The sequence below is a fragment of the Pseudophryne corroboree genome, chromosome 2, assembly GCF_028390025.1.
Source record: "Pseudophryne corroboree isolate aPseCor3 chromosome 2, aPseCor3.hap2, whole genome shotgun sequence".
NCBI classification, from domain to species: domain Eukaryota; kingdom Metazoa; phylum Chordata; class Amphibia; order Anura; family Myobatrachidae; genus Pseudophryne; species Pseudophryne corroboree.
Window position 1 is genome coordinate 1,053,779,709 of NC_086445.1, and position 27,304 is coordinate 1,053,807,012.

Genomic DNA, 27,304 nt, shown 5'->3' on the forward strand with positions numbered 1-27,304 from the left:
TATGGGTAACAAAGATATCTCCCCACCAACAGGAAGGAATATGGCTGGTGCAGAGGTATATACCCACCAATGTAAGGAAAAAATATGGGGGCGCTCCAGTATATACCCACCAATGGGAAGAAAGAATATGGGGGGGGAGCAATGGTATATCCCCAACAGGAAGAAATATTGTGGTGCATCTGTATATTCCACCAACAGGAGGATGGAATATTGGAGTGCATATGTATATTCCACCAAAAGGCAGGAATATGGGGCACACCAGTATATGCCCACCAACAGGACAGAATATGTGGGTGCACCAGTAGATATCCACCAACGGGAGGAAAGAATATGGGGGGGTACCATTATATCCCCACTGAGGGGAAGGAATATGGGGACGCACCTGTATATCCTGTAGTGGGAGGAAGTTAAATAAATGTATCAGTAAATCAGCATTTTTGTATTAGTTTCAGTTAGTGGAATAAAGTTGTTCATGAGATGTATTTGAAATATTGCTCCAAGAACCACACAACAGTAATGTTCTAGGTCTAGGCTCCCCACACCTGTAATGTCCTAAGACTAGGGCTGCCCACCTCTGTAATGTTCTAGGAGTTGGACAGCCAACCATGTAATGTTCTAGGACTAGGGCCCCCACACCCCCAATGCTCCAGGACTAGGCCCACTGTGACCTGACGGTTTCCGAAAGCCCTCACCACCTCGCGTCCCACCGTCACCGAATGGAGTTTAAGTCAATTAGGGGATTCCCGCTTACCATCAGTAACCGCCTGTTACTGACTCCACCCACTGCGCAGTGAGCAGGTACTATGCTGCCACCACCAGACTCCTCCTTCCCATGGCGTCTGGAACCATGGTTCTGCTCTGTATGCGTCGAGACGCTGTCTTACAACACCTGTGTGCCGAAACACGAGACAGTAGCTGGCGGGAGGCAGAGCTTGGAGACGCTGGGCGTTACCCAAAACAGCCAGAGAACGGAGCTATATTTGGCATAGCCCTGCAGGTCACAAGATGAAGCGGTCGTCTTGAGGCAAAAGATGTTTATTTGCTCAAATAGTTCTAAAAAAACTTTTCCCCTATTTCTAGGGGCAACTGGTATAATACACACTTACACAGGGCAGCTGCCCTCCTTTCATCTTACTCCAATACACAATACCACAGGGGGTAAGCGCACCCTGTTGTTCCCAACCAATCACTGTACAATCATGGGCGGGGCATGCACAAGGCATCCTCACCTTTAACATTGTTCTCTACGGACAGTAGGGAGTGGTCACCTCATTTGACCAACCCCCCTGGAGTGTTGGTTCCCTCCCTGGAGTCATTCAGTCTAGGCTGGGGGAAGTTTTCCCGCCTGAACTACTTCCAGGAATCTGCCCGGGGACCCAGCTCACCATCTCAAGCCTGGATTTGAGCTCCAGAGCTGGGCAGCCTAGATCCCAAGTCAGGGTTTCCTGCCCACCGAGGGTTATCCCTATGGAGCTCCAGGGAAATACTCAGCTTGTTTTAAAGCTGAGCTGCTCCTCGCTGTCCCCATGCACCCTTCATGCGGGAGGGCCAGAGTGGAAGGCATTCCGTTTTGGGGGAAAAGGACTGGGGAAATCCAGCAGCCTGCACAGTCCTGGATTCTCCCCCTGGGACACAATACCAAGTAATTGCATTTGTACCTCTAAATTACAGTTAAATTCACTTTAGATTTCTGTTACATATACTTGGAGGCTCCACATACCCAGGCACTGCAGCTGGGGGGGGGGGATCTGCTTCACAACACAATACATAGTAATACAGTTAAGTACATTGGGGCAGATGTATTAAGCATGGAGACGGCATAAGGAAGTGATAAACCAGTAATAAGTGCAAGGTGATAAACGCACCAGCCAATCAGCTCCTAAATGTTAATTTACATATTGAAGCTGATTGGCTGGTGCGTTTAGCACTTCCTTATGCCTTCTCCAGGTTCTTTTAGTTGTGTGTGCCCAGCGCTGGGCTCCCTTAACCCTGCAGCCTGACACTGGGGTGGCTGGCTCTCCCTCTCCTCCCTGGTGCAGCACATAACTCTGGTGCCTTGCTGCAGCCCTTGGAGGTGATCTGGGCTGCGACGCACCCACCTTCCTGTGGCCCAACAGCCCCCTTCGCTGGCACACTGGGAGCCGGTTTCCCCGGTCTCCCAGCATGTGGCCAGCGGGCAGCAGCAACGCAGCGGCTCCCTCCTGGAGCCCGGCAGCTCGGGACACTCGTCCCGGCCACCGCGACTCTCTGTCTCCCTGCAGCGCTGAGGCGCCAGGAGCATAGCTCCCGGACCTCAGCACCCAACACAGTGTGTCCTCCTGTCACAAAGGGAGCCGGCACACTCTGGCCAGCCGTGGCTCCCTCCGAGAGGCACTCTCCCCCCTGTCTGCTCTGATGCTGGGGCGGCGCACACACAGCTTTGCAGATCCGTGACTAGTCTCACAGCTGCAGCAGCTCCCTCTCTTCCCCGATGCATCGGGTTATAACGATTCCCTGCCGCGGCCGACTGAAAGCGTCCAGATAGCGGCAGAGCAACACAGTAGTAAAAATACATTTTTAAATACACGGCGCCTATAAAATTTTAAATATGGCGGCTAGAGCCAGTGCCTTGGTTAAAAGTGGCGCCAGGCGCCCATTGTCTATCAAAATGGCGCTGGGCACTGAGGACTAACCCCTTAAGTGCCGCAGTCTCCATTAACCATGTGGCTGATGGGATCTCCGGCCACACCCACCTCCACTTGTAATATTCCAGGACTAGCAGACAAACAGTGGCAGTTGCTCGATCATTCCTGGAGATAATTTATAATTATCTCCAGGTATGATAGAGTAACTGCCACTGTTTGTCTGCTTGTGTGAGAAAGGCATTGAATGGGAGCAGTATTTGGAAGGCATGCTGTTCCTTGTAGTGCTAATGGGAGATCCTGGGGGTGGCTCCCAGATAAGTTAGCTCTCTGTCTGGATGTGTTTTAATAATAGCCTTTATCATGAGGCCTTACTGTAGACAAAACACATGGCCCTATGTGGGCACTGCTATTATGTAGTGTTAGGACTGCTGATATCAGAGAAGCCGTGAAGTGGCTCAGCAGCTAAACATGCGTTTGCAAACATGTGTAAACTAATTCTCTGAATTTATATTACCAGATAGGTTCAGGTATGGTTACAGGTAATTTTTAGTGTGCTGGGGGGATACCAGGGGGGGAAGAGCACACCCTCTCTGTCTGATGGTCCAGGACTAGGCAGCCTCACATATTTAACACTCTAGGACTAGGTCTCCCTTTACCTGCAATGTTCTAGGACAAACCCCCCCCCCCCCCCCTGTAATGTTCTAGGACAAGCGACCCCCCCCACCACACACACACATATGATGCCCCCCCCCCCATACACACCTGTAATGCTCCAGAAGTAGGTCCACCTTCATCTCTAATGCATCCCTAGGATTAGGTCCCCCTTCACCTGTAATGCTCTAGGACTAGGCCCCCCCTTCACCTGTGATGTCCTAGGACTAGGCCCCCCTACACCTGTGATGCTCTAGGACTAGGCCCCCCTTCACCTGTGATGCTCTAGGACTAGGCCCCCCTTCACCTGTGATGCTCTAGGACTAGGCCCCCCTTCACCTGTAATGCTCTAGGACTAGGCCCCTACACCTGTGATGACCTAGGACTATAGCCGCCACACACCTGTAATGTTCTGTCCCTTCCATAGAGATAAAACCCCACTCTGCTCACATGCAACCACAGCAATCCAAACTCTGAAAGACAATACCAGAGAGTACTTGGGTAATATGGTGCTGGAGAGCTGTAGTACCTGCGTGTGGAAGGTCAGGCGATTAAGCCCTGGCTGCAGCGTGACGTTGCTGCACCTCAGCGTGTGGGCGCCATCGTCCAGGTTGACCCCGGAGTGTCGGTCCAGAGGAGATGATGTGGCAGAGTCCTGAGCTCGCAGTAACATGTGGACGTTTTTACAGATCACTCCTGTGCTCACCAGTCCCCCTTCTGAGGGGCTTTTCTCATACATCTCTGACAGCTCTAGAGCAGGTGGAGGTCCTCTTACACCCAAAGGTGCCTCAGGCTGGAAATAGACCGTACCGCCTGCTGGTTTGTGTCGGGTCAGCCACTCTGCAGTCTTTCGATAACTGTTCTTGTCCAGGCTATAATGGAAATGTCCTGAGAGATGGTCGAGGTGAAAAGGCTCCGGCATCAGGCTGAGAAGAGTCAGTTCCATGCACAGGGCTCCGCCAACATGAACGACTGCATTGGGGGGCTCAAACTGTAGGGAGGTCAACTGAGCGACTGAGCCGAAAGGGAGACAAATGTGATTCCCTGAGGAAGAGACATGAGAGTTAGACATGAAAATAATACAGGTCCAGATCCTGGCGCCAGGGTGATGTCACTATCTCCAGGGTCATATCACTATCCTCCATCCCATCACCGGGACCATGTCCCTATCCTCCATGCTATCACCGGAACCATGTCCCTGTCCTCCATCCTATCACCAGGATCATGTCCCAATCCTCCATCCTATCACCAGGATCATGTCCCAATCCTCCATCCTATCACCAGGATCATGTCCCAATCCTCCATCCTATCACCAGGACCGTGTTCCTATCCTCCATCCTATCACCAGGACCATGTCCCAATACTCCATCCCATCACCGGGACCATGTCCCTATCCTCCATGCTATCACTGGAACCATGTCCCTGTCCTCCATCCTATCACCAGGATCATGTCCCAATCCTCCATCCTATCACCAGGATCATGTCCCAATCCTCCATCCTATCACCAGGACCATGTCCCAATCCTCCATCCTATCACCAGGACCATGTCCCAATCCTCCATCCTATCCATGGGACCATGTCCCTGTCCTCCATCCTATCACCAGGATCATGTCCCAATCCTCCATCCCATCACCGGGACCATGTCCCTATCCTCCATCCTATCACCAGGACCGTGTTCCTATCCTCCATCCTATCACCAGGACCATGTCCCAATACTCCATCCCATCACCGGGACCATGTCCCTATCCTCCATCCTATCACCAGGACCATGTCCCTATCCTCCATCCTATCACCAGGACCATGTCCCAATCCTCCATCCTATCACCAGGACCATGTCCCTATCCTCCATCCTATCACCAGGATCATGTCCCAATCCTCCATCCTATCACCAGGATCATGTCCCAATCCTCCATCCTATCACCAGGACCATGTCCCAATCCTCCATCCTATCACCAGGACCATGTCCCAATCCTCCATCCTATCACCAGGACCATGTCCCAATCCTCCATCCTATCCCCGGGACCATGTCCCTATCCTCCATCCCATCACCGGGACCATGTCCCTATCCTCCATCCCATCACCGGGACCATGTCCCTATCCTCCATGCTGTCACCGGAACCATGTCCCTGTCCTCCATCCTATCACCAGGACCATGTCCCAATCCTCCATCCTATCACCAGGACCATGTCCCAATCCTCCATCCTATCACCAGGACCATGTCCCTGTCCTCCATCCTATCACCAGGATCATGTCCCAATCCTCCATCCCATCACCGGGACCATGTCCCTATCCTCCATCCTATCACCAGGACCGTGTTCCTATCCTCCATCCTATCACCAGGATCATGTCCCAATCCTCCATCCTATCCCCGGGACCATGTCCCTATCCTCCATCCCATCACCGGGACCATGTCCCTATCCTCCATGCTATCACCGGAACCATGTCCCTGTCCTCCATCCTATCACCAGGATCATGTCCCAATCCTCCATCCTATCACCAGGATCATGTCCCAATCCTCCATCCTATCACCAGGACCATGTCCCAATCCTCCATCCTATCCCCGGGACCATGTCCCTATCCTCCATCCTATCAGCAGGACCATGTCCCAATCCTCCATTCTACCACCAAGACCATCTCCCTTTCCACCACCTTATCACCAGGACCATAACTCAATCCTCCATCCTATCACCAGGACCGTGTCCATATCATCAATCCTATCACCGGAACCATGGGCATAATTCAGACTTGATCACTAGCAGGCGATTTTTGCACTGCTGCGAACAGATAGTCGCCACCTATAACGGGAGTGTATTTTAGCTGTGCAAGTGTGCGAACGCATGTGTAGCAGAGCTGGACAAACAGATCTTGTGCAGTCTCTGTGCAGCCCAGGACTTACTCAGCTGCTGCGACCACTTCAGCCTGCCCGGGACCGTAAATTGACGTCAGGAACCCTCCCTGCAAACGCATCGACACGCCTGCGTTTTTCCAACCACTCCCTGAAAATGTTTAGTTGCCACCCACAAACACCCTCTTCCTGTCAATCATGTGCCTATCCTCCATCCTATCACCAGTATTATATCCCTATCCTCCATCCTATCACCAGGACCATGTCCCTATACTCCATCCTATCACCAGGACCATGTCCCAATCCTCCATACTATCACCAGGACCATATCCCTATCCTCCATCCTATCACCAGTATTATATCCCTATCCTCCATCCTATCACCAGGACCATGTCCCTATCCTCCATCCTATCACCAGGACTTTGTCCCTATCCTCCATCCTATCACCAGGACCATGTCCCTAACCTCCATCCTATCACCAGGACCATGTCCCTATCCTCCATCCTATCACCAGGACCATGTCCCAATCCTCCATCCTATCACCAGGACCATGTCCCAATCTCCTATCACCAGGACCATGTCCCTATCCTCCATTCTATCACCAGGACCATATCCCTATCCTCCATCCTATCACCAGTATTATATCCCTATCCTCCATCCTATCACCAGGACCATATCCCTATCCTCCATCCTATCACCAGGACCATGTCCCTATCCTCCATCCTATCACCAGCACCTTGTCCCTATCCTCCATCCTATCACCAGGACCATGTCCCTATCCTCCATCCTATCACCAGGACCATGTCCCTATCCTCCATCCTATCACCAGGACCATGTCCCAATCCTCCATCCTATCACCAGGATCATGTCCCAATCCTCCATCCTATCACCAGGACCATGTCCCAATACTCCATCCTATCACCAGGACCATGTCCCTATCCTCCATGCTATCACCGGAACCATGTCCCTGTCCTCCATCCTATCACCAGGATCATGTCCCAATCCTCCATCCTATCACCAGGATCATGTCCCAATCCTCCATCCTATCACCAGGATCATGTCCCAATCCTCCATCCTATCACCAGGACCATGTCCCAATACTCCATCCTATCACCAGGACCATGTCCCTATCCTCCATCCTATCACCAGGATCATGTCCCAATCCTCCATCCTATCCCCGGGACCATGTCCCTATCCTCCATCCCATTACCAGGACCGTGTTCCTATCCTCCATCCTATCACCAGGACCGTGTTCCTATCCTCCATCCTATCACCAGGACCATGTCCCAATACTCCATGCTATCACTGGAACCATGTCCCTGTCCTCCATCCTATCACCAGGATCATGTCCCAATCCTCCATCCTATCACCAGGACCATGTCCCAATCCTCCATCCTATCCCCGGGACCATGTCCCTATCCTCCATCCTATCAGCAGAACCATGTCCCAATCCTCCATTCTACCACCAAGACCATCTCCCTTTCCACCATCCTATCACCAGGACCATAACTCAATCCTCCATCCTATCACCAGGACCGTGTCCATATCATCAATCCTATCACCGGAACCATGGGCATAATTCAGACTTGATCACTAGCAGGCGATTTTTGCACTGCTGCGAACAGATAGTCGCCACCTATAACGGGAGTGTATTTTAGCTGTGCAAGTGTGCGAACGCATGTGTAGCAGAGCTGGACAAACAGATCTTGTGCAGTCTCTGTGCAGCCCAGGACTTACTCAGCTGCTGCGATCACTTCAGCCTGCCCGGGACCGTAAATTGACGTCAGAAACCCTCCCTGCAAACGCATCGACACGCCTGCGTTTTTCCAACCACTCCCTGAAAATGTTTAGTTGCCACCCACAAACACCCTCTTCCTGTCAATCATGTGCCTATCCTCCATCCTATCACCAGTATTATATCCCTACCCTCCATCCTATCACCAGGACCATGTCCCTATACTCCATCCTATCACCAGGACCATGTCCCAATCCTCCATATTATCACCAGGACCATATCCCTATCCTCCATCCTATCACCAGTATTATATCCCTATCCTCCATCCTATCACCAGGACCATGTCCCTATCCTCCATCCTATCACCAGCACCTTGTCCCTATCCTCCATCCTATCACCAGGACCATGTCCCTATCCTCCATCCTATCACCAGGACCATGTCCCTATCCTCCATCCTATCACCAGGACCATGTCCCAATACTCCATCCTATCACCAGAACCATGTCCCTATCCTCCATCCTATCACCAGGACCATGTCCCTATCCTCCATCCTATCACCAGGACCATGTCACTATCCTCCATCCTATCACCAGGACCTTGTCCCTATCCTCCATCCTATCACCAGGACCATGTCCCTATCCTCCATCCTATCACCAGGACCATATCCCTATCCTCCATCCTATCACCAGTATTATATCCCTATTCTCCATCCTATCACCAGGACCATGTCCCTATCCTCCATCCTATCACCAGGACCTTGTCCCTATCCTCCATCCTATCACCAGGACCATGTCCCTATCCTCCATCCTATCACCAGGACCATATCCCTATCCTCCATCCTATCACCAGTATTATATCCCTATCCTCCATCCTATCACCAGGACCATGTCCCTATCCTCCATCCTATCACCAGGACCTTGTCCCTATCCTCCATCCTATCACCAGGACCATGTCCCTATCCTCCATCCTATCACCAGGACCTTGTCCCTATCCTCCATCCTATCACCAGGACCATGTCCCAATACTCCATCCTATCACCAGGACCATGTCCCAATCTCCTATCACCAGGACTATGTCCCAATCCTCCATCCTATCACCAGGACCATGTCCCTATCCTTCATCCTATCACCAGGACCATGTCCCAATCCTCCATCCTATCACCAGGACCATGTCAATTTCTCCCATCTTATCTCTATGGTCATGTCATTATCCTCCATCCTATCACCAGGACTATGTCACGATCATCGTTCCTATCACCAGGACCAGGGGGGAGATGTACTAAGCAGTGAAAAGTGTGGAGAAGTGAGCCAGTGGAGAAGATGCCCATGGCAACCAATATGCATTGATGTAATATTTATAATTTGCATACTATTAAAAATATCACCAGGACCATGTCCCAATACTCCATCCCATCACCGGGACCATGTCCCTATCCTCCATCCTATCACCAGGACCATGTCCCTATCCTCCATCCTATCACCAGGACCATGTCCCAATCCTCCATCCTATCACCAGGACCATGTCCCTATCCTCCATCCTATCACCAGGATCATGTCCCAATCCTCCATCCTATCACCAGGATCATGTCCCAATCCTCCATCCTATCACCAGGACCATGTCCCAATCCTCCATCCTATCACCAGGACCATGTCCCAATCCTCCATCCTATCACCAGGACCATGTCCCAATCCTCCATCCTATCCCCGGGACCATGTCCCTATCCTCCATCCCATCACCGGGACCATGTCCCTATCCTCCATCCCATCACCGGGACCATGTCCCTATCCTCCATGCTGTCACCGGAACCATGTCCCTGTCCTCCATCCTATCACCAGGACCACGTCCCAATCCTCCATCCTATCACCAGGACCATGTCCCAATCCTCCATCCTATCCCCGGGACCATGTCCCTGTCCTCCATCCTATCACCAGGATCATGTCCCAATCCTCCATCCCATCACCGGGACCATGTCCCTATCCTCCATCCTATCACCAGGACCGTGTTCCTATCCTCCATCCTATCACCAGGATCATGTCCCAATCCTCCATCCTATCCCCGGGACCATGTCCCTATCCTCCATCCCATCACCGGGACCATGTCCCTATCCTCCATGCTATCACCGGAACCATGTCCCTGTCCTCCATCCTATCACCAGGATCATGTCCCAATCCTCCATCCTATCACCAGGATCATGTCCCAATCCTCCATCCTATCACCAGGACCATGTCCCTAACCTCCATCCTATCACCAGGACCATGTCCCTATCCTCCATCCTATCAGCAGAACCATGTCCCAATCCTCCATTCTACCACCAAGACCATCTCCCTTTCCACCACCTTATCACCAGGACCATAACTCAATCCTCCATCCTATCACCAGGACCGTGTCCATATCATCAATCCTATCACCGGAACCATGGGCATAATTCAGACTTGATCACTAGCAGGCGATTTTTGCACTGCTGCGAACAGATAGTCGCCACCTATAACGGGAGTGTATTTTAGCTGTGCAAGTGTGCGAACGCATGTGTAGCAGAGCTGGACAAACAGATCTTGTGCAGTCTCTGTGCAGCCCAGGACTTACTCAGCTGCTGCGACCACTTCAGCCTGCCCGGGACCGTAAATTGACGTCAGGAACCCTCCCTGCAAACGCATCGACACGCCTGCGTTTTTCCAACCACTCCCTGAAAATGTTTAGTTGCCACCCACAAACACCCTCTTCCTGTCAATCATGTGCCTATCCTCCATCCTATCACCAGTATTATATCCCTATCCTCCATCCTATCACCAGGACCATGTCCCTATACTCCATCCTATCACCAGGACCATGTCCCAATCCTCCATACTATCACCAGGACCATATCCCTATCCTCCATCCTATCACCAGTATTATATCCCTATCCTCCATCCTATCACCAGGACCATGTCCCTATCCTCCATCCTATCACCAGGACTTTGTCCCTATCCTCCATCCTATCACCAGGACCATGTCCCTAACCTCCATCCTATCACCAGGACCATGTCCCTATCCTCCATCCTATCACCAGGACCATGTCCCAATCCTCCATCCTATCACCAGGACCATGTCCCAATCTCCTATCACCAGGACCATGTCCCTATCCTCCATTCTATCACCAGGACCATATCCCTATCCTCCATCCTATCACCAGTATTATATCCCTATCCTCCATCCTATCACCAGGACCATATCCCTATCCTCCATCCTATCACCAGGACCATGTCCCTATCCTCCATCCTATCACCAGCACCTTGTCCCTATCCTCCATCCTATCACCAGGACCATGTCCCTATCCTCCATCCTATCACCAGGACCATGTCCCTATCCTCCATCCTATCACCAGGACCATGTCCCAATCCTCCATCCTATCACCAGGACCATGTCCCTATCCTCCATGCTATCACCGGAACCATGTCCCTGTCCTCCATCCTATCACCAGTATCATGTCCCAATCCTCCATCCTATCACCAGGATCATGTCCCAATCCTCCATCCTATCACCAGGATCATGTCCCAATCCTCCATCCTATCACCAGGACCATGTCCCAATACTCCATCCTATCACCAGGACCATGTCCCTATCCTCCATCCTATCACCAGGATCATGTCCCAATCCTCCATCCTATCCCCGGGACCATGTCCCTATCCTCCATCCCATTACCAGGACCGTGTTCCTATCCTCCATCCTATCACCAGGACCGTGTTCCTATCCTCCATCCTATCACCAGGACCATGTCCCAATACTCCATGCTATCACTGGAACCATGTCCCTGTCCTCCATCCTATCACCAGGATCATGTCCCAATCCTCCATCCTATCACCAGGACCATGTCCCAATCCTCCATCCTATCCCCGGGACCATGTCCCTATCCTCCATCCTATCAGCAGAACCATGTCCCAATCCTCCATTCTACCACCAAGACCATCTCCCTTTCCACCATCCTATCACCAGGACCATAACTCAATCCTCCATCCTATCACCAGGACCGTGTCCATATCATCAATCCTATCACCGGAACCATGGGCATAATTCAGACTTGATCACTAGCAGGCGATTTTTGCACTGCTGCGAACAGATAGTCGCCACCTATAACGGGAGTGTATTTTAGCTGTGCAAGTGTGCGAACGCATGTGTAGCAGAGCTGGACAAACAGATCTTGTGCAGTCTCTGTGCAGCCCAGGACTTACTCAGCTGCTGCGATCACTTCAGCCTGCCCGGGACCGTAAATTGACGTCAGAAACCCTCCCTGCAAACGCATCGACACGCCTGCGTTTTTCCAACCACTCCCTGAAAATGTTTAGTTGCCACCCACAAACACCCTCTTCCTGTCAATCATGTGCCTATCCTCCATCCTATCACCAGTATTATATCCCTATCCTCCATCCTATCACCAGGACCATGTCCCTATACTCCATCCTATCACCAGGACCATGTCCCAATCCTCCATATTATCACCAGGACCATATCCCTATCCTCCATCCTATCACCAGTATTATATCCCTATCCTCCATCCTATCACCAGGACCATGTCCCTATCCTCCATCCTATCACCAGGACCTTGTCCCTATCCTCCATCCTATCACCAGGACCATGTCCCTATCCTCCATCCTATCACCAGGACCATGTCCCTATCCTCCATCCTATCACCAGGACCATGTCCCAATCCTCCATCCTATCACCAGGACCATGTCCCAATCTCCTATCACCAGGACCATGTCCCTATCCTCCATTCTATCACCAGGACCATATCCCTATCCTCCATCCTATCACCAGTATTATATCCCTATCCTCCATCCTATCACCAGGACCATGTCCCTATCCTCCATCCTATCACCAGCACCTTGTCCCTATCCTCCATCCTATCACCAGGACCATGTCCCTATCCTCCATCCTATCACCAGGACCATGTCCCTATCCTCCATCCTATCACCAGGACCATGTCCCAATACTCCATCCTATCAAGAGAACCATGTCCCTATCCTCCATCCTATCACCAGGACCATGTCCCTATCCTCCATCCTATCACCAGGACCATGTCCCTATCCTCCATCCTATCACCAGGACCTTGTCCCTATCCTCCATCCTATCACCAGGACCATGTCCCTATCCTCCATCCTATCACCAGGACCATATCCCTATCCTCCATCCTATCACCAGTATTATATCCCTATTCTCCATCCTATCACCAGGACCATGTCCCTATCCTCCATCCTATCACCAGGACCTTGTCCCTATCCTCCATCCTATCACCAGGACCATGTCCCTATCCTCCATCCTATCACCAGGACCATATCCCTATCCTCCATCCTATCACCAGTATTATATCCCTATCCTCCATCCTATCACCAGGACCATGTCCCTATCCTCCATCCTATCACCAGGACCTTGTCCCTATCCTCCATCCTATCACCAGGACCATGTCCCTATCCTCCATCCTATCACCAGGACCTTGTCCCTATCCTCCATCCTATCACCAGGACCATGTCCCAATACTCCATCCTATCACCAGGACCATGTCCCAATCTCCTATCACCAGGACTATGTCCCAATCCTCCATCCTATCACCAGGACCATGTCCCTATCCTTCATCCTATCACCAGGACCATGTCCCAATCCTCCATCCTATCACCAGGACCATGTCAATTTCTCCCATCTTATCTCTATGGTCATGTCATTATCCTCCATCCTATCACCAGGACTATGTCACGATCATCGTTCCTATCACCAGGACCAGGGGGGAGATGTACTAAGCAGTGAAAAGTGTGGAGAAGTGAGCCAGTGGAGAAGATGCCCATGGCAACCAATATGCATTGATGTAATATTTATAATTTGCATACTATTAAAAATATACAGAGCAGCTGATTTGTTGCCATGGGCAACTTCTCCACTCTTTTCACTATTTAGTACATCTCCTCCTAAGTCACTATCCTCAATCCTATCTCCAGGGTCATGTCCCTCTCATCCATCCTATCACCAGAACCATGTCACTATCATCCATCTTATCACTAGGACAATGTCACCATCTTATTACCAGTACAGTCTCTATCCAGCATTCTATTACCACGATCATGTCACTATCCTCCATCCTATCACCAGGACCATGTTACTATCTTCTATTCTATCACCAGAGCCATGTCACTATTCTCCATCCTATCACCAGGACCCTGCCCCTATCTTCCATCCTATCACCAGGACAATGTCACCATCTTATCACCAGTACAGTCAATATCCAGCATTTTATCACTAGGACCACGCCCCTATCCTCCATCTTATCGCTAGGACCATGTTCATATCATCTATCCTATCACCAGGACCATGTCCCTATCTCCTATTCTATCACCAGGACCATGTCCCTATCCTCCATCCTATCACCAGGACCATGTCCCTATCCTCCATCCTATCACCAGGACCTTGTCCCTATCCTCCATCCTATCACCAGGACCATGTCCCTATCCTCCATCCTATCACCAGGACCACGCCCCTATCCTCCATCTTATCGCTAGGACCATGTTCGTATCATCTATCCTATCACCAGGACCATGTCCCTATCTCCTATTCTATCACCAGGACCATGTCCCTATCCACCATCCTATCACCAGGACCATGTCCCAATCTTCCATCTTATCACCAGTATCATATCCCAATCCTCCATCCTATCACCAAGACCATGTCCCTATCCTCCATCCTATCACCAGGACCTTGTCCCTATCCTCCATCCTATCACCAGGACCATGTCCCTATCCTCCATCCTATCACCAGGACCTTGTCCCTATCCTCCATCCTATCACCAGGACCATGTCCCAATCCTCTATCCTATCAGCAGGACCCTGCCCCTATCTTCCATCCTATCACCAGGACCTTGTCCCTATCTTCCATCCTATCACCAGGACCATGTCCCAATCCTCCATCCTATCACCAGGACCATGTCCCTATCCTCAATCCTATCACCAGGACCATGTCCCTATCCTCCATCCTATCACCAGGACCATGTCCCAATCCTCCATCCTATCACCAGGACCATGTCCCTATCCTCCATGCTATCACCGGAACCATGTCCCTGTCCTCCATCCTATCACCAGGATCATGTCACAATCCTCTATCCTATCAGCAGGACCCTGCCCCTATCTTCCATCCTATCACCAGGACCTTGTCCCTATCCTCCATCCTATCACCAGGACCATGTCCCAATCCTCTATCCTATCAGCAGGACCCTGCCCCTATCTTCCATCCTATTACCAGGACCTTGTCCCTATCTTCCATCCTATCACCAGGACCATGTCCCAATCCTCCATCCTATCACCAGGACCATGTCCCTATCCTCAATCCTATCACCAGGACCATGTCCCTATCCTCCATCCTATCACCAGGATCATGTCCGAATCCTCCATCCTATCACCAGGACCATGTCCCTATCCTCCATCCTATCACCAGGACCATGTCCCTATCCTCCATCCTATCACCAGGACCATGTCCCTATCCTCAATCCTATCACCAGGACCATGTCCCTATCCTCCATCCTATCACCAGGATCATGTCCGAATCCTCCATCCCATCACCAAGACCCTGCCCCTATCTTCCATCCTATCACCAGGACCATGTCCCAATCCTCCATCCTATCACCAGGACCATGTTCCTATCCTTAATCATGTCACCGGGAACATGTTCTTATCCTCCATTCTATCTGCAGGACCATGTCCCTATCCTCCATCCTGTCACCGGGAACAAGTCCCTACCGCCCACCCCCTCCCCCAGTGTTCCTATCACCAGGATCTTGGCATTTTCCCATGCTGGTACTCCACAGGAAGTCCAGCGGAGCACAGCAGAACAGATGTTGTCGCACCTCCAGTGCTGATATCTTGTGCAGAGAAAGAGAGGATCTCATGACAGTATTTCACACGCTCATCCTGAGACAGATTCCCATCAGCAGCCAGCCGACTGCACGTCTGAAGGTATCTGTGGGGACGTTAAGGAGAACATATGGCGAGAGAAAGAAGCAGGTCTACAGAAATGCGCACGTCGCATCCTGACAGAAACTACTGTGAAGACTCTGTGGGAAATCCCAGAATATAATCAACCACTGACGTGGCACGGTTACAGACATGTACTAGACATCGCTGACGTGGTACGGTTACAGACATGTACTAGACATCGCTGACGTGGCACGGTTACAGACATGTACTAGACATCGCTGACGTGGCACGGTTACAGACGTGTACTAGACATCGCTGACGTGGCACGGTTACAGACGTGTACTAGACATCGCTGACGTGGCACGGTTACAGACGTGTACTAGACATCGCTGACGTGGCACGGTTACAGACATGTACTAGACATCGCTGACGTGGCACGGTTACAGACATGTACTAGACATCGCTGACGTGGCACGGTTACAGACATGTACTAGACATCGCTGACGTGGCACGGTTACAGACGTGTACTAGACATCGCTGACGTGGCACGGTTACAGACGTGTACTAGACATCGCTGACGTGGCACGGTTACAGACGTGTACTAGACATCGCTGACGTGGCACGGTTACAGACATGCACTAGACATCACTGACGTGGCACGGTTACAGACGTGTACTAGACATCGCTGACGTGGCACGGTTACAGACATGTACTAGACATCGCTGACGTGGCACGGTTACAGACATGTACTAGACATCGCTGACGTGGCACGGTTACAGACATGTACTAGACATCGCTGACGTGGTACGATTACAGACATGTACTAGACATCGCTGACGTGGCACGGTTACAGACATGTACTAGACATCGCTGACGTGACACGGTTACAGACATGTACTAGACATCGCTGACGTGGCACGGTTACAGACATGTACTAGACATCGCTGACGTGGCACGGTTACAGACATGTACTAGACATCGCTGACGTGGTACGGTTACAGACATGTACTAGACATCGCTGACGTGGCACGGTTACAGACATGTACTAGACATCGCTGACGTGGTACGATTACAGACATGTACTAGACATCGCTGACGTGGCATGGTTACAGACATGTACTAGACATCGCTGACGTGGCATGGTTACAGACGTACTAGAGAACACTGACGTGGCATGGTTACAGACATGTACTAGACATCGCTGACGTGGCATGGTTACAGACGTACTAGACAACACTGACGTGGCATGGTTACAGACATGTACTAGACAACACTGACGTGGCATGGTTACAGACATGTACTAGACATCGCTGACGTGGCATGGTTACAGACATGTACTAGACATCGCTGACGTGGTACGATTACAGACATGTACTAGACATCGCTGACGTGGCATGGTTACAGACATGTACTAGACATCGCTGACGTGGCACTGTTACAGACGTACTAGACAACACTGACGTGGCATGGTTACAGACATGTACTAGACATCGCTGACGTGGCACGGTTACAGACGTACTAGACAACACTGACGTGGCATGGTTACAGACATGTACTAGACATCGCTGACGTGGCACGGTTACAGACATGTACTACACATCACTGACGTGGCACGGTTACAGACATGTACTAGACATCGCTGACGTGGCACGGTTACAGACATGTACTAGACATCGCTGACGTGGCACGGTTACAGACATGTACTAGACATCGCTGACGTGGCACGGTTACAGACATGTACTACACATCACTGACGTGGCACGGTTACAGACATGTACTAGACATCACTGACGTGGCACGGTTACAGACGTGTACTAGACATCGCACACAAGCTCAGCAGGCAGGATACGGCTCGGTCTGCCCCAGAAGCTTCTGACATTCCACCAGCTGTTTCCTGGTGTGAGTGAGGGGCAGCGCCCAACCCTCTGACTGGTACATGCGAAGTGCCCCTTGCAAATAGGGCTCAGCTTTCTGTGGTAAGGACTTCCTCCTGCAGGAGAGACGGAACAGGGATTATACACACGAGCCACATTATTATCCAGCTCCAAATCCAAACATAACCCATGCCCGGCCCATAACCAAACACCAGGAGGCACATTACTGCCCCGAACATCACAGAGCCCCAGTCATTTCCAGACAGGCTACAGCTGGGAAACATTGGAGGTTTGCTTGAATAGTTAAATGAAGCAATATACATGTAGATAATGGGAAATGCGGAACACAGGCAGGGGGCTGAAGATGGGGTGCAGGACGCAGGCAGGGGACAGAAGACGGGGTGCAGGAGTAGACAGGCAGGGGACAGAAGACGAGGTGCAGGAGTAGAGAGGCAGGGGACAGAAGACGGGGCGCAGGACGCAGGCAGGGGACAGAAGACGGGGCGCAGGACGCAGGCAGGGGACAGAAGACGGGGCGCAGGACGCAGGCAGGGATCAGAAGACGGGGCGCAGGACGCAGGCAGGGATCAGAAGAGGGGGCGCAGGACGCAGGCAGGGGACAGAAGAGGGGGCGCAGGACGCAGGCAGGGGACAGAAGAGGGGGCGCAGGACGCAGGCAGGGGACAGAAGAGGGGGCGCAGGACGCAGGCAGGGGACAGAAGAGGGGGCGCAGGACGCAGGCAGGGGACAGAAGAGGGGGCGCAGGACGCAGGCAGGGGACAGAAGAGGGGGCGCAGGACGCAGGCAGGGGACAGAAGAGGGGGCGCAGGACGCAGGCAGGGGACAGAAGAGGGGGCGCAGGACGCAGGCAGGGGACAGAAGATGGGGCGCAGGACGCAGGCAGGGGACAGAAGAGGGGGCGCAGGACGCAGGCAGGGGACAGAAGATGGGGCGCAGGACGCAGGCAGGGGACAGAAGATGGGGCGCAGGACGCAGGCAGGGGGACAGAAGATGGGGCGCAGGACGCAGGCAGGGGACAGAAGAGGGGGCGCAGGCAGGGGACAGAAGAGGGGGCGCAGGACGCAGGCAGGGGACAGAAGAGGGGGCGCAGGACGCAGGCAGGGGACAGAAGAGGGGGCGCAGGACGCAGGCAGGGGACAGAAGAGGGGGCGCAGGACGCAGGCAGGGGACAGAAGAGGGGGCGCAGGACGCAGGCAGGGGACAGAAGAGGGGGCGCAGGACGCAGGCAGGGGACAGAAGAGGGGGCGCAGGACGCAGGCAGGGGACAGAAGAGGGGGCGCAGGACGCAGGCAGGGGACAGAAGAGGGGGCGCAGGACGCAGGCAGGGGACAGAAGAGGGGGCGCAGGACGCAGGCAGGGGACAGAAGAGGGGGCGCAGGACGCAGGCAGGGGACAGAAGAGGGGGCGCAGGACGCAGGCAGGGGACAGAAGAGGGGGCGCAGGACGCAGGCAGGGGACAGAAGAGGGGGCGCAGGACGCAGGCAGGGGACAGAAGAGGGGGCGCAGGACGCAGGCAGGGGACAGAAGAGGGGGCGCAGGACGCAGGCAGGGGACAGAAGAGGGGGCGCAGGACGCAGGCAGGGGACAGAAGAGGGGGCGCAGGACGCAGGCAGGGGACAGAAGAGGGGGCGCAGGACGCAGGCAGGGGACAGAAGAGGGGGCGCAGGACGCAGGCAGGGGACAGAAGAGGGGGCGCAGGACGCAGGCAGGGGACAGAAGAGGGGGCGCAGGACGCAGGCAGGGGACAGAAGAGGGGGCGCAGGACGCAGGCAGGGGACAGAAGAGGGGGCGCAGGACGCAGGCAGGGGACAGAAGAGGGGGTGCAGGACACAGGCAGGGGACAGAAGAGGGGGTGCAGGACAGAAGAGGGGGTGCAGGACACAGGCAGGGGACAGAAGAGGGGGTGCAGGACACAGGCAGGGGACAGAAGAGGGGGTGCAGGACACAGGCAGGGGACAGAAGAGGGGGTGCAGGACACAGGCAGGGGACAGAAGAGGGGGTGCAGGACACAGGCAGGGGACAGAAGATGGGGTGCAGGACACAGGCAGGGGACAGAAGATGGGGTGCAGGACACAGGCAGGGGACAGAAGATGGGGTGCAGGACGCAGGCAGGGGACAGAAGATGGGGTGCAGGACGCAGGCAGGGGACAGAAGATGGGGTGCAGGACACAGGCAGGGGACAGAAGATGGGGTGCAGGACACAGGCAGGGGACAGAAGATGGGGTGCAGGACACAGGCAGGGGATAGAAGATGGGGTGCAGGACACAGGCAGGGGGATAGAAGATGGGGTGCAGGACACAGGTAGGGGATAGAAGATGGGGTGCAGGACACAGGCAGGGGATAGAAGATGGGGTGCAGGACGCAGGCAGGGGATAGAAGATGGGGTGCAGGACACAGGCAGGGGACAGAAGAGGGGGTGCAGGACGCAGGCAGGGGACAGAAGATGGGGTGCAGGACGCAGGCAGGGGACAGAAGATGGGGTGCAGGACGCAGGCAGGGGACAGAAGATGGGGTGGAGGACGCAGGCAGGGGATAGAAGATGGGGTGCAGGACACAGGCAGGGGATAGAAGATGGGGTGGAGGACGCAGGCAGGGGATAGAAGATGGGGTGGAGGACGCAGGCAGGGGACAGAAGATGGGGTGCAGGACACAGGCAGGGGATAGAAGATGGGGTGGAGGACGCAGGCAGGGGATAGAAGATGGGGTGCAGGACGCAGGCAGGGGACAGAAGATGGGGTGGAGGACGCAGGCAGGGGATAGAAGATGGGGTGGAGGGCGCAGGCAGGGGATAGAAGATGGGGTGCAGGACACAGGCAGGGGATAGAAGATGGGGTGGAGGACGCAGGCAGGGGATAGAAGATGGGGTGGAGGACGCAGGCAGGGGATAGAAGATGGGGTGCAGGACACAGGCAGGGGATAGAAGATGGGGTGGAGGACGCAGGCAGGGGATAGAAGATGGGGTGGAGGACGCAGGCAGGGGATAGAAGATGGGGTGGAGGACGCAGGCAGGGGATAGAAGATGGGGTGCAGGACGCAGGCAGGGGATAGAAGATGGGGTGGAGGACGCAGGCAGGGGATAGAAGATGGGGTGGAGGACGCAGGCAGGGGATAGAAGATGGGGTGCAGGACACAGGCAGGGGACAGAAGATGGGGTGCAGGACGCAGGCAGGGGACAGAAGATGGGGTGCAGGACGCAGGCAGGGGACAGAAGATGGGGTGGAGGACGCAGGCAGGGGATAGAAGATGGGGTGCAGGACACAGGCAGGGGATAGAAGATGGGGTGGAGGACGCAGGCAGGGGATAGAAGATGGGGTGCAGGACACAGGCAGGGGATAGAAGATGGGGTGCAGGACACAGGCAGGGGATAGAAGATGGGGTGCAGGACACAGGCAGAGGACAGAAGATGGGGTGGAGGACGCAGGCAGGGGACAGAGTATACAGTAGTTAGCTATTTACATATAGAAGTCGGCAAGGTCCTTCCCCACCAGTTTGGCCGACCGAGTTCTCCCAATGTTGTTGTACATTTCTATGGTGGCATGGGCCAGTTCCTGCAAAAGGAAATAGGGAATTAATGCAAGATGAAAGGGAAAAGGGGGTTGTCCCCCAAAATACTGTTACATCCTCTCTCTGAGGCTATCGGGGAGCACAGATAGTGGGTTATGTGTCACCACAAAGAAGCAGGGCAGCGGGAAAACGCAAAGAGATACAGCAAAGACAGAGGTGGGTTACTCTGTGTCCACTACAGCCACAGAGACAGCCACTTACAGTGCTGATGGGGTGGGAGGAACGCCTAGGACCTTCCTACCACAGTCAATGCTCGTACGTTTGTTGAGGTTTTGTAGAGACTGGCAGGTAGGACTGTGCGACCCTGACCCCCCGACGCTACCTGTTGTACCACTCAGTGATGACGGATTACCTGTATTACTGTGCCAGCGGCTGTAGCTAGTTTACTGGGCCGTACAGAAAGCTCTGCTGCAACCGGGACAAATGTCCCAAACCGCAGAGTTACTAGTGTGCACAGAGGCACGCACTGGGGACCAGGAGAGCCGGCTACCATGTCTGGTGGCTGCGATGGCATGCCATTACCTCCCGCGTTACCCAGGCTACAGGAGGGGAGCCGGCGCAGCACTGCAGCTGCAGCAGTGCACTGGGGACCAGGAGAGCCGGCTACCATGTCTGGTGGCTGCGATGGCATGCCGTTACCTCTCCCGCATTACGCAGGCTACAGGAGGGGAGCCGGCGCAGCACTGCAGCTGCAGCAGTGCACTGGGGACCAGGAGAGCCGGCTACCATGTCTGGTGGCTGCGATGGCATGCCATTACCTCCCGCGTTACCCAGGCTACAGGAGGGGAGCCGGCGCAGCACTGCAGCTGCAGCAGTGCACTGGGGACCAGGAGAGCCGGCTACTATGTCTGGTGGCTGCGATGGCATGCCGTTACCTCCCCCGCATTACGCTGGCTACAGGACGGGAGGCGGCGCAGCACTGCAGCTGTAGAGCAGCTCCCGAGACCGCCAGCATGCTCCATAGGATACAGTCCCAGCACTGGGACTGGTCTATATATTATAATATAAAATGTGTTGACATCTGTTTTGCTGCAGTGCCTGGGTGTGTAGCGGCTGGGGGTGTAGCGCCTGGGGGTGTAGCGCCTGGGGGTGTAGCGCCTGGGGGTGTAGCGCCTGGGTGTGTTTCGGCTGGGGGTGTAGTGCCTGGGGGTGTAGCGGCTGGGGGTGTAGTGCCTGGGGGTGTACCGGCTGGGGGTGCAGTGCCTGGGTGTGTAGCGGCTGGGTGTGTAGTGCCTGGGGGTGTAGCGGCTGGGGGTGTAGTGCCTGGGGGTGTAGCGGCTGGGGGTGTAGCGGCTGGGGGTGTAGCGGCTGGGGGTGTAGCGGCTGGGGGTGTAGTGCCTGGGGGTGTAGCGGGGCTGGGGGTGTAGCGGGGCTGGGGGTGTAGCGGGGCTGGGGGTGTAGCGGCTGGGGGTGTAGCGGCTGGGGGTGTAGCGGCTGGGTGTGTAGTGCCTGGGTGTGTAGTGCCTGGGTGTGTAGCGGCTGGGGGTGTAGTGCCTGGGGGTGTAGCGGCTGGGGGTGCAGTGCCTGGGGGTGTAGTGCCTGGGGGTGTAGTGCCTGGGGGTGCAGCGGCTGGGGGTGCAGCGGCTGTGGGTGTAGCGGCTGGGGGTGTAGCGGCTGGGGGTGTTGCGGCTGGGGGTGTAGCGGCTGGGGGTGTAGCGGCTGGGGCAGGCACCACACAGAGTATATTGTATATTACAATGTAACATCCTCCCTGCTGGTCTGTGAGGCCTCGCAGTGACACGAGGAGGTGCAAGGAGACCTGGCCAGCACAACCAGATCATTGTTTTACTGGAGCGCCAAAGGGCGCCCACTCGGTGGCCAGTCTCTGCCCCTGGAGCCCAAATTCAGGGAAGGTGGTAAGGTCCCCCATCTCCAGACCTGTCCTGGTGGTCTCCGGCACAGAGGAGTGACCACTCCCCACTGTCCTTTAGGGACTACATTAGATGTGTGCATGCACGGTGCAGGAATATGCACTAAGGGGGTAATTCCAAGTTGATCGCAGCAGGAAATTTTTTAGCAGTTGGGCAAAAACATGTGCACTGCAGGGGGGGCAGATAATAAGAATTTACTCACCGGTAATTCTATTTCTCGTAGTCCGTAGTGGATGCTGGGGACTCCGTAAGGACCATGGGGATTAGCGGCTCCGCAGGACTCTGGGCACAACTATAAAGAAAGCTTTAGACTACTGGTGTGCACTGGCTCCTCCCCCTATGACCCTCCTCCAGACTTCAGTTAGGATACTGTGCCCGGAAGAGCGGACACCATAAGGAAGGATTTTGAATCCCGGGTAAGACTCATACCAGCCACACCAATCACACCGTATAACTCGTGATACAATACCCAGTTAACAGTATGAGAACAACTGAGCCTCTCAACAGAAGGCTCAACAATAACCCTTTAGTTAAGCAATAACTATATACAAGTATTGCAGACAATCCGCACTTGGGATGGGCGCCCAGCATCCACTACGGACTACGAGAAATAGAATTACCGGTGAGTAAATTCTTATTTTCTCGTGGATGCTGGGGACTCCGTAAGGACCATGGGGATTATACCAAAGCTCCCAAACGGGCGGGAGAGTGCGGATGACTCTGCAGCAACGAATGGGCAAACTCTAGGTCCTCCTCAGCCAGGGTGTCAAACTTGTAGAATTTAGCAAACGTGTTTGACCCCGACCAAGTAGCTGCTCGGCAAAGTTGAAGAGCCGAGACCCCTCGGGCAGCCGCCCAAGAAGAGCCCACCTTCCTCGTGGAATGGGCTTTTACTGATTTAGGATGCGGCAGTCCAGCCGCCGAATGTGCAAGCTGAATCGTACTACAGATCCAGCGAGCAATAGTCTGCTTTGAAGCAGGTGCACCCAACTTGTTGGGTGCATACAGGATAAAGAGCGAGTCAGTCTTTCTGACTCCAGCTGTCCTGGAAACATATATTTTCAGGGCCCTGACTACGTCCAGCAACTTGGAAGCCTCCAAGTCTTTTGTAGCCGCAGGCACCACGATAGGTTGGTTCAGATGAAAAGCTGATACCACTTTGGGGAGAAACTGGGGACGAGTCCTCAATTCTGCCCTATCCATATGGAAAATCAGCTAAGGGCTTTTACATGACAAAGCCGCCAATTCTGATACACGCCTTGCCGAAGCCAAGGCCAACAACATGACCACTTTCCACGTGAGATACTTCAATTCCACGGTTTTCAGTGGCTCAAACCAATGTGACTTTAGGAAATCCAACACCACGTTGAGATCCCAAGGTGCCACTGGAGGCACAAAAGGGGGCTGAATATGCAGCACTCCCTTAACAAAAGTCTGAACTTCAGGTAGTGAAGCCAGTTCTCTCTGGAAGAAAATCGATAGAGCCGAAATCTGGACCTTAATGGAACCCAATTTAAGGCCCATAGTCACCCCTGACTGTAGGAAGTGCAGAAAACGGCCCAGCTGAAATTCCTCCGTTGGGGCCTTCCTGGCCTCACACCACGCAACATATTTTCGCCATATGCGGTGATAATGGTTTGCGGTTACTTCTTTCCTAGCTTTAATCAGCGTAGGAATGACTTCCTCCGGAATGCCCTTTTCCTTCAGGATCCGGTGTTCAACCGCCATGCCGTCAAACGCAGCCGCGGTAAGTCTTGGAACAGACAGGGCCCCTGCTGCAGCAGGTCTTGTCTGAGCGGTAGAGGCCATGGGTCCTCTGACATCATTTCTTGAAGTTCCGGGTACCAAGCTCTTCTTGGCCAATCCGGAACAATGAGTATAGTTCTTACTCCTCTTCTCCTTATTATCCTCAGTACCTTTGGTATGAGAGGAAGAGGAGGGAATACATAAACCGATCGGTACACCCACGGTGTCACTAGAGCGTCCACAGCTATCGCCTGCGGGTCTCTCGACCTGGCGCAATATTTTTCTAGCTTTTTGTTTAGGCGGGACGCCATCATGTCCACCTGTGGCCTTTTCCAACGGTTTACAATCATTTGAAAGACTTCTGGATGAAGTCCCCACTCTCCCGGGTGGAGGTCGTGCCTGCTGAGGAAGTCTGCTTCCCAGTTGTCCACTCCCGGAATGAACACTGCTGACAGTGCTAACACGTGATTTTCCGCCCATCGGAGAATCCTTGTGGCTTCTGCCATTGCCGTCCTGCTTCTCGTGCCGCCCTGTCGATTTACATGGGCGACCGCCGTGATGTTGTCTGACTGGATCAGTAGCGGCTGGTTTTGAAGCAGGGGTTTTGCCTGACTTAGAGCATTGTAAATGGCCCTCAGTTCCAGAAAATTTATGTGCAGGGAAGTCTCCTGACTTGACCATAGTCCTTGGAAGTTTCTTCCCTGTGTGACTGCTCCCCAGCCTCGAAGGCTGGCATCCGTGGTCACCAGGACCCAGTCCTGTATGCCGAATCTGCGGCCCTCTTGAAGATGAGCACTCTGCAGCCACCACAGCAGAGACACCCTTGTCCTCGGAAACAGGGTTATCAGACGATGCATCTGAAGATGCGATCCGGACCACTTGTCCAACAGGTCCCACTGAAAGGTTCTTGCATGAAACCTGCCAAATGGAATCGCTTCGTAGGAAGCTACCATTTTCCCCAGGATCCGCATGCAGTGATGCACCGACACCTGTTTTGGTTTTAGGAGGCCTCTGACTAGAGATGACAGCTCCTTGGCCTTCTCCTCCGGGAGAAACACTTTTTTCTGTTCTGTGTCCAGAACCATCCCCAGGAACAGTAGACGTGTCGTAGGGACCAGCTGTGACTTTGGAATGTTTAGAATCCAGCCGTGCTGTTGTAGCACTTCCCAAGATAGTGCTACCCCGACCAACAACTGCTCTTTGGACCTCGCCTTTATCAGGAGATCGTCCAAGTACGGGATAATTAAAACTCCCTTCTTTCGAAGGAGTATCATCATTTCGGCCATTACCTTGGTAAAGACCCTCGGAGCCGTGGATAGACAGAACGGCAACGTCTGGAATTGGTAATAACAATCCTGTACCACAAATCTGAGGTACTCCTGGTGAGGATGGTAAATGGGGACATGCAGGTAAGCATCCTTGATGTCCAGGGATACCATGTAATCCCCCTCCTCCAGGCTTGCAATAACCGCCCTGAGCGATTCCATCTTGTACTTGAATTTTTTTATATATGTGTTCAAGAATTTCAAATTTAAAATGGGTCTCACCGAACCGTCCGGTTTCGGTACCACAAACATTGTGGAATAGTAACCCCTTCCTTGTTGAAGTAGGGGCACCTTTACTATCACTTGTTGTGAATACAGCTTGTGAATTGCCTGTAACACTGCCTCCCTGCCTGAGGGAGTGGTTGGCAAGGCAGATTTGAGGAAACGGCGGGGGGGAGACGTCTCGAATTCCAGCTTGTACCCCTGAGATACTACTTGAAGGATCCAGGGATCCACCCGTGAGCGAGCCCACTGATTGCTGAAATATTTGAGACGGGCCCCCACCATACCTGGTTTCGCCTGTGAAGCCCCAGCGTCATGCTGTGGACTTAGAGGAAGCGGGGGAGGACTTTTGCTCCTGGGAACTGGCTGTATGCTGCAGCTTCTTTCCCCTACCTCTGGGCAGAAAGGACGCGCCTTTAACCCGCTTGCCCCTATTGGGCCGAAAGGACTGTACCTGATAATACGGTGCTTTCTTTGGTTGTGAGGGAACATGGGGTAAAAATGTAGACTTCCCAGCTGTTGCTGTGGAAACGAGGTCCGAGAGACCATCCCCGAACAACTCCTCACCCTTATAAGGCAGAACTTCCATGTGTCGTTTGGAATCTGCATCTCCTGTCCACTGCCGAGTCCATAACCCTCTCCTGGCAGAAATGGACATTGCACTTATTTTGGATTCCAGTCGGCAAATATCCCTCTGTGCATCCCTCATGTATAAAAGTGCGTCTTTTATATGCTCTACGTTTAGCAATATAGTGTCCCTGTCTAGGGTATCTATATTTTCTGACAGGGAATCTGACCACGCAGCAGCAGCACTGCACATCCATGCTGAAGCAATAGCCGGTCTCAGTATAACACCTGTGTGTGTATATATAGATTTCAGGATAGCCTCCTGCTTTCT

At 53.4% G+C, this 27,304-nt stretch overlaps 1 protein-coding gene across 2 annotated transcripts in view; it reads right to left on the reverse strand.

The window, feature by feature from the left end:
• Positions 1-21,220, reverse strand: part of TRAPPC10 (trafficking protein particle complex subunit 10) — a 68,246-nt gene extending 47,026 nt beyond the window's left edge. For both annotated transcript variants that reach the window (XM_063956903.1, XM_063956904.1), the window contains exons 1-4: positions 21,135-21,220; positions 17,633-17,773; positions 15,714-15,826; positions 3,805-4,319 (exon numbers count right to left, since the gene is read on the reverse strand). In XM_063956903.1, the coding sequence (XP_063812973.1) occupies positions 3,805-4,319; positions 15,714-15,826; positions 17,633-17,773; positions 21,135-21,202 (837 nt within the window). In that variant the 5' untranslated portion in view covers positions 21,203-21,220. The remainder of the gene's footprint in view (positions 1-3,804; positions 4,320-15,713; positions 15,827-17,632; positions 17,774-21,134) is intronic.
• Positions 21,221-27,304: the final 6,084 nt, after the last annotated feature.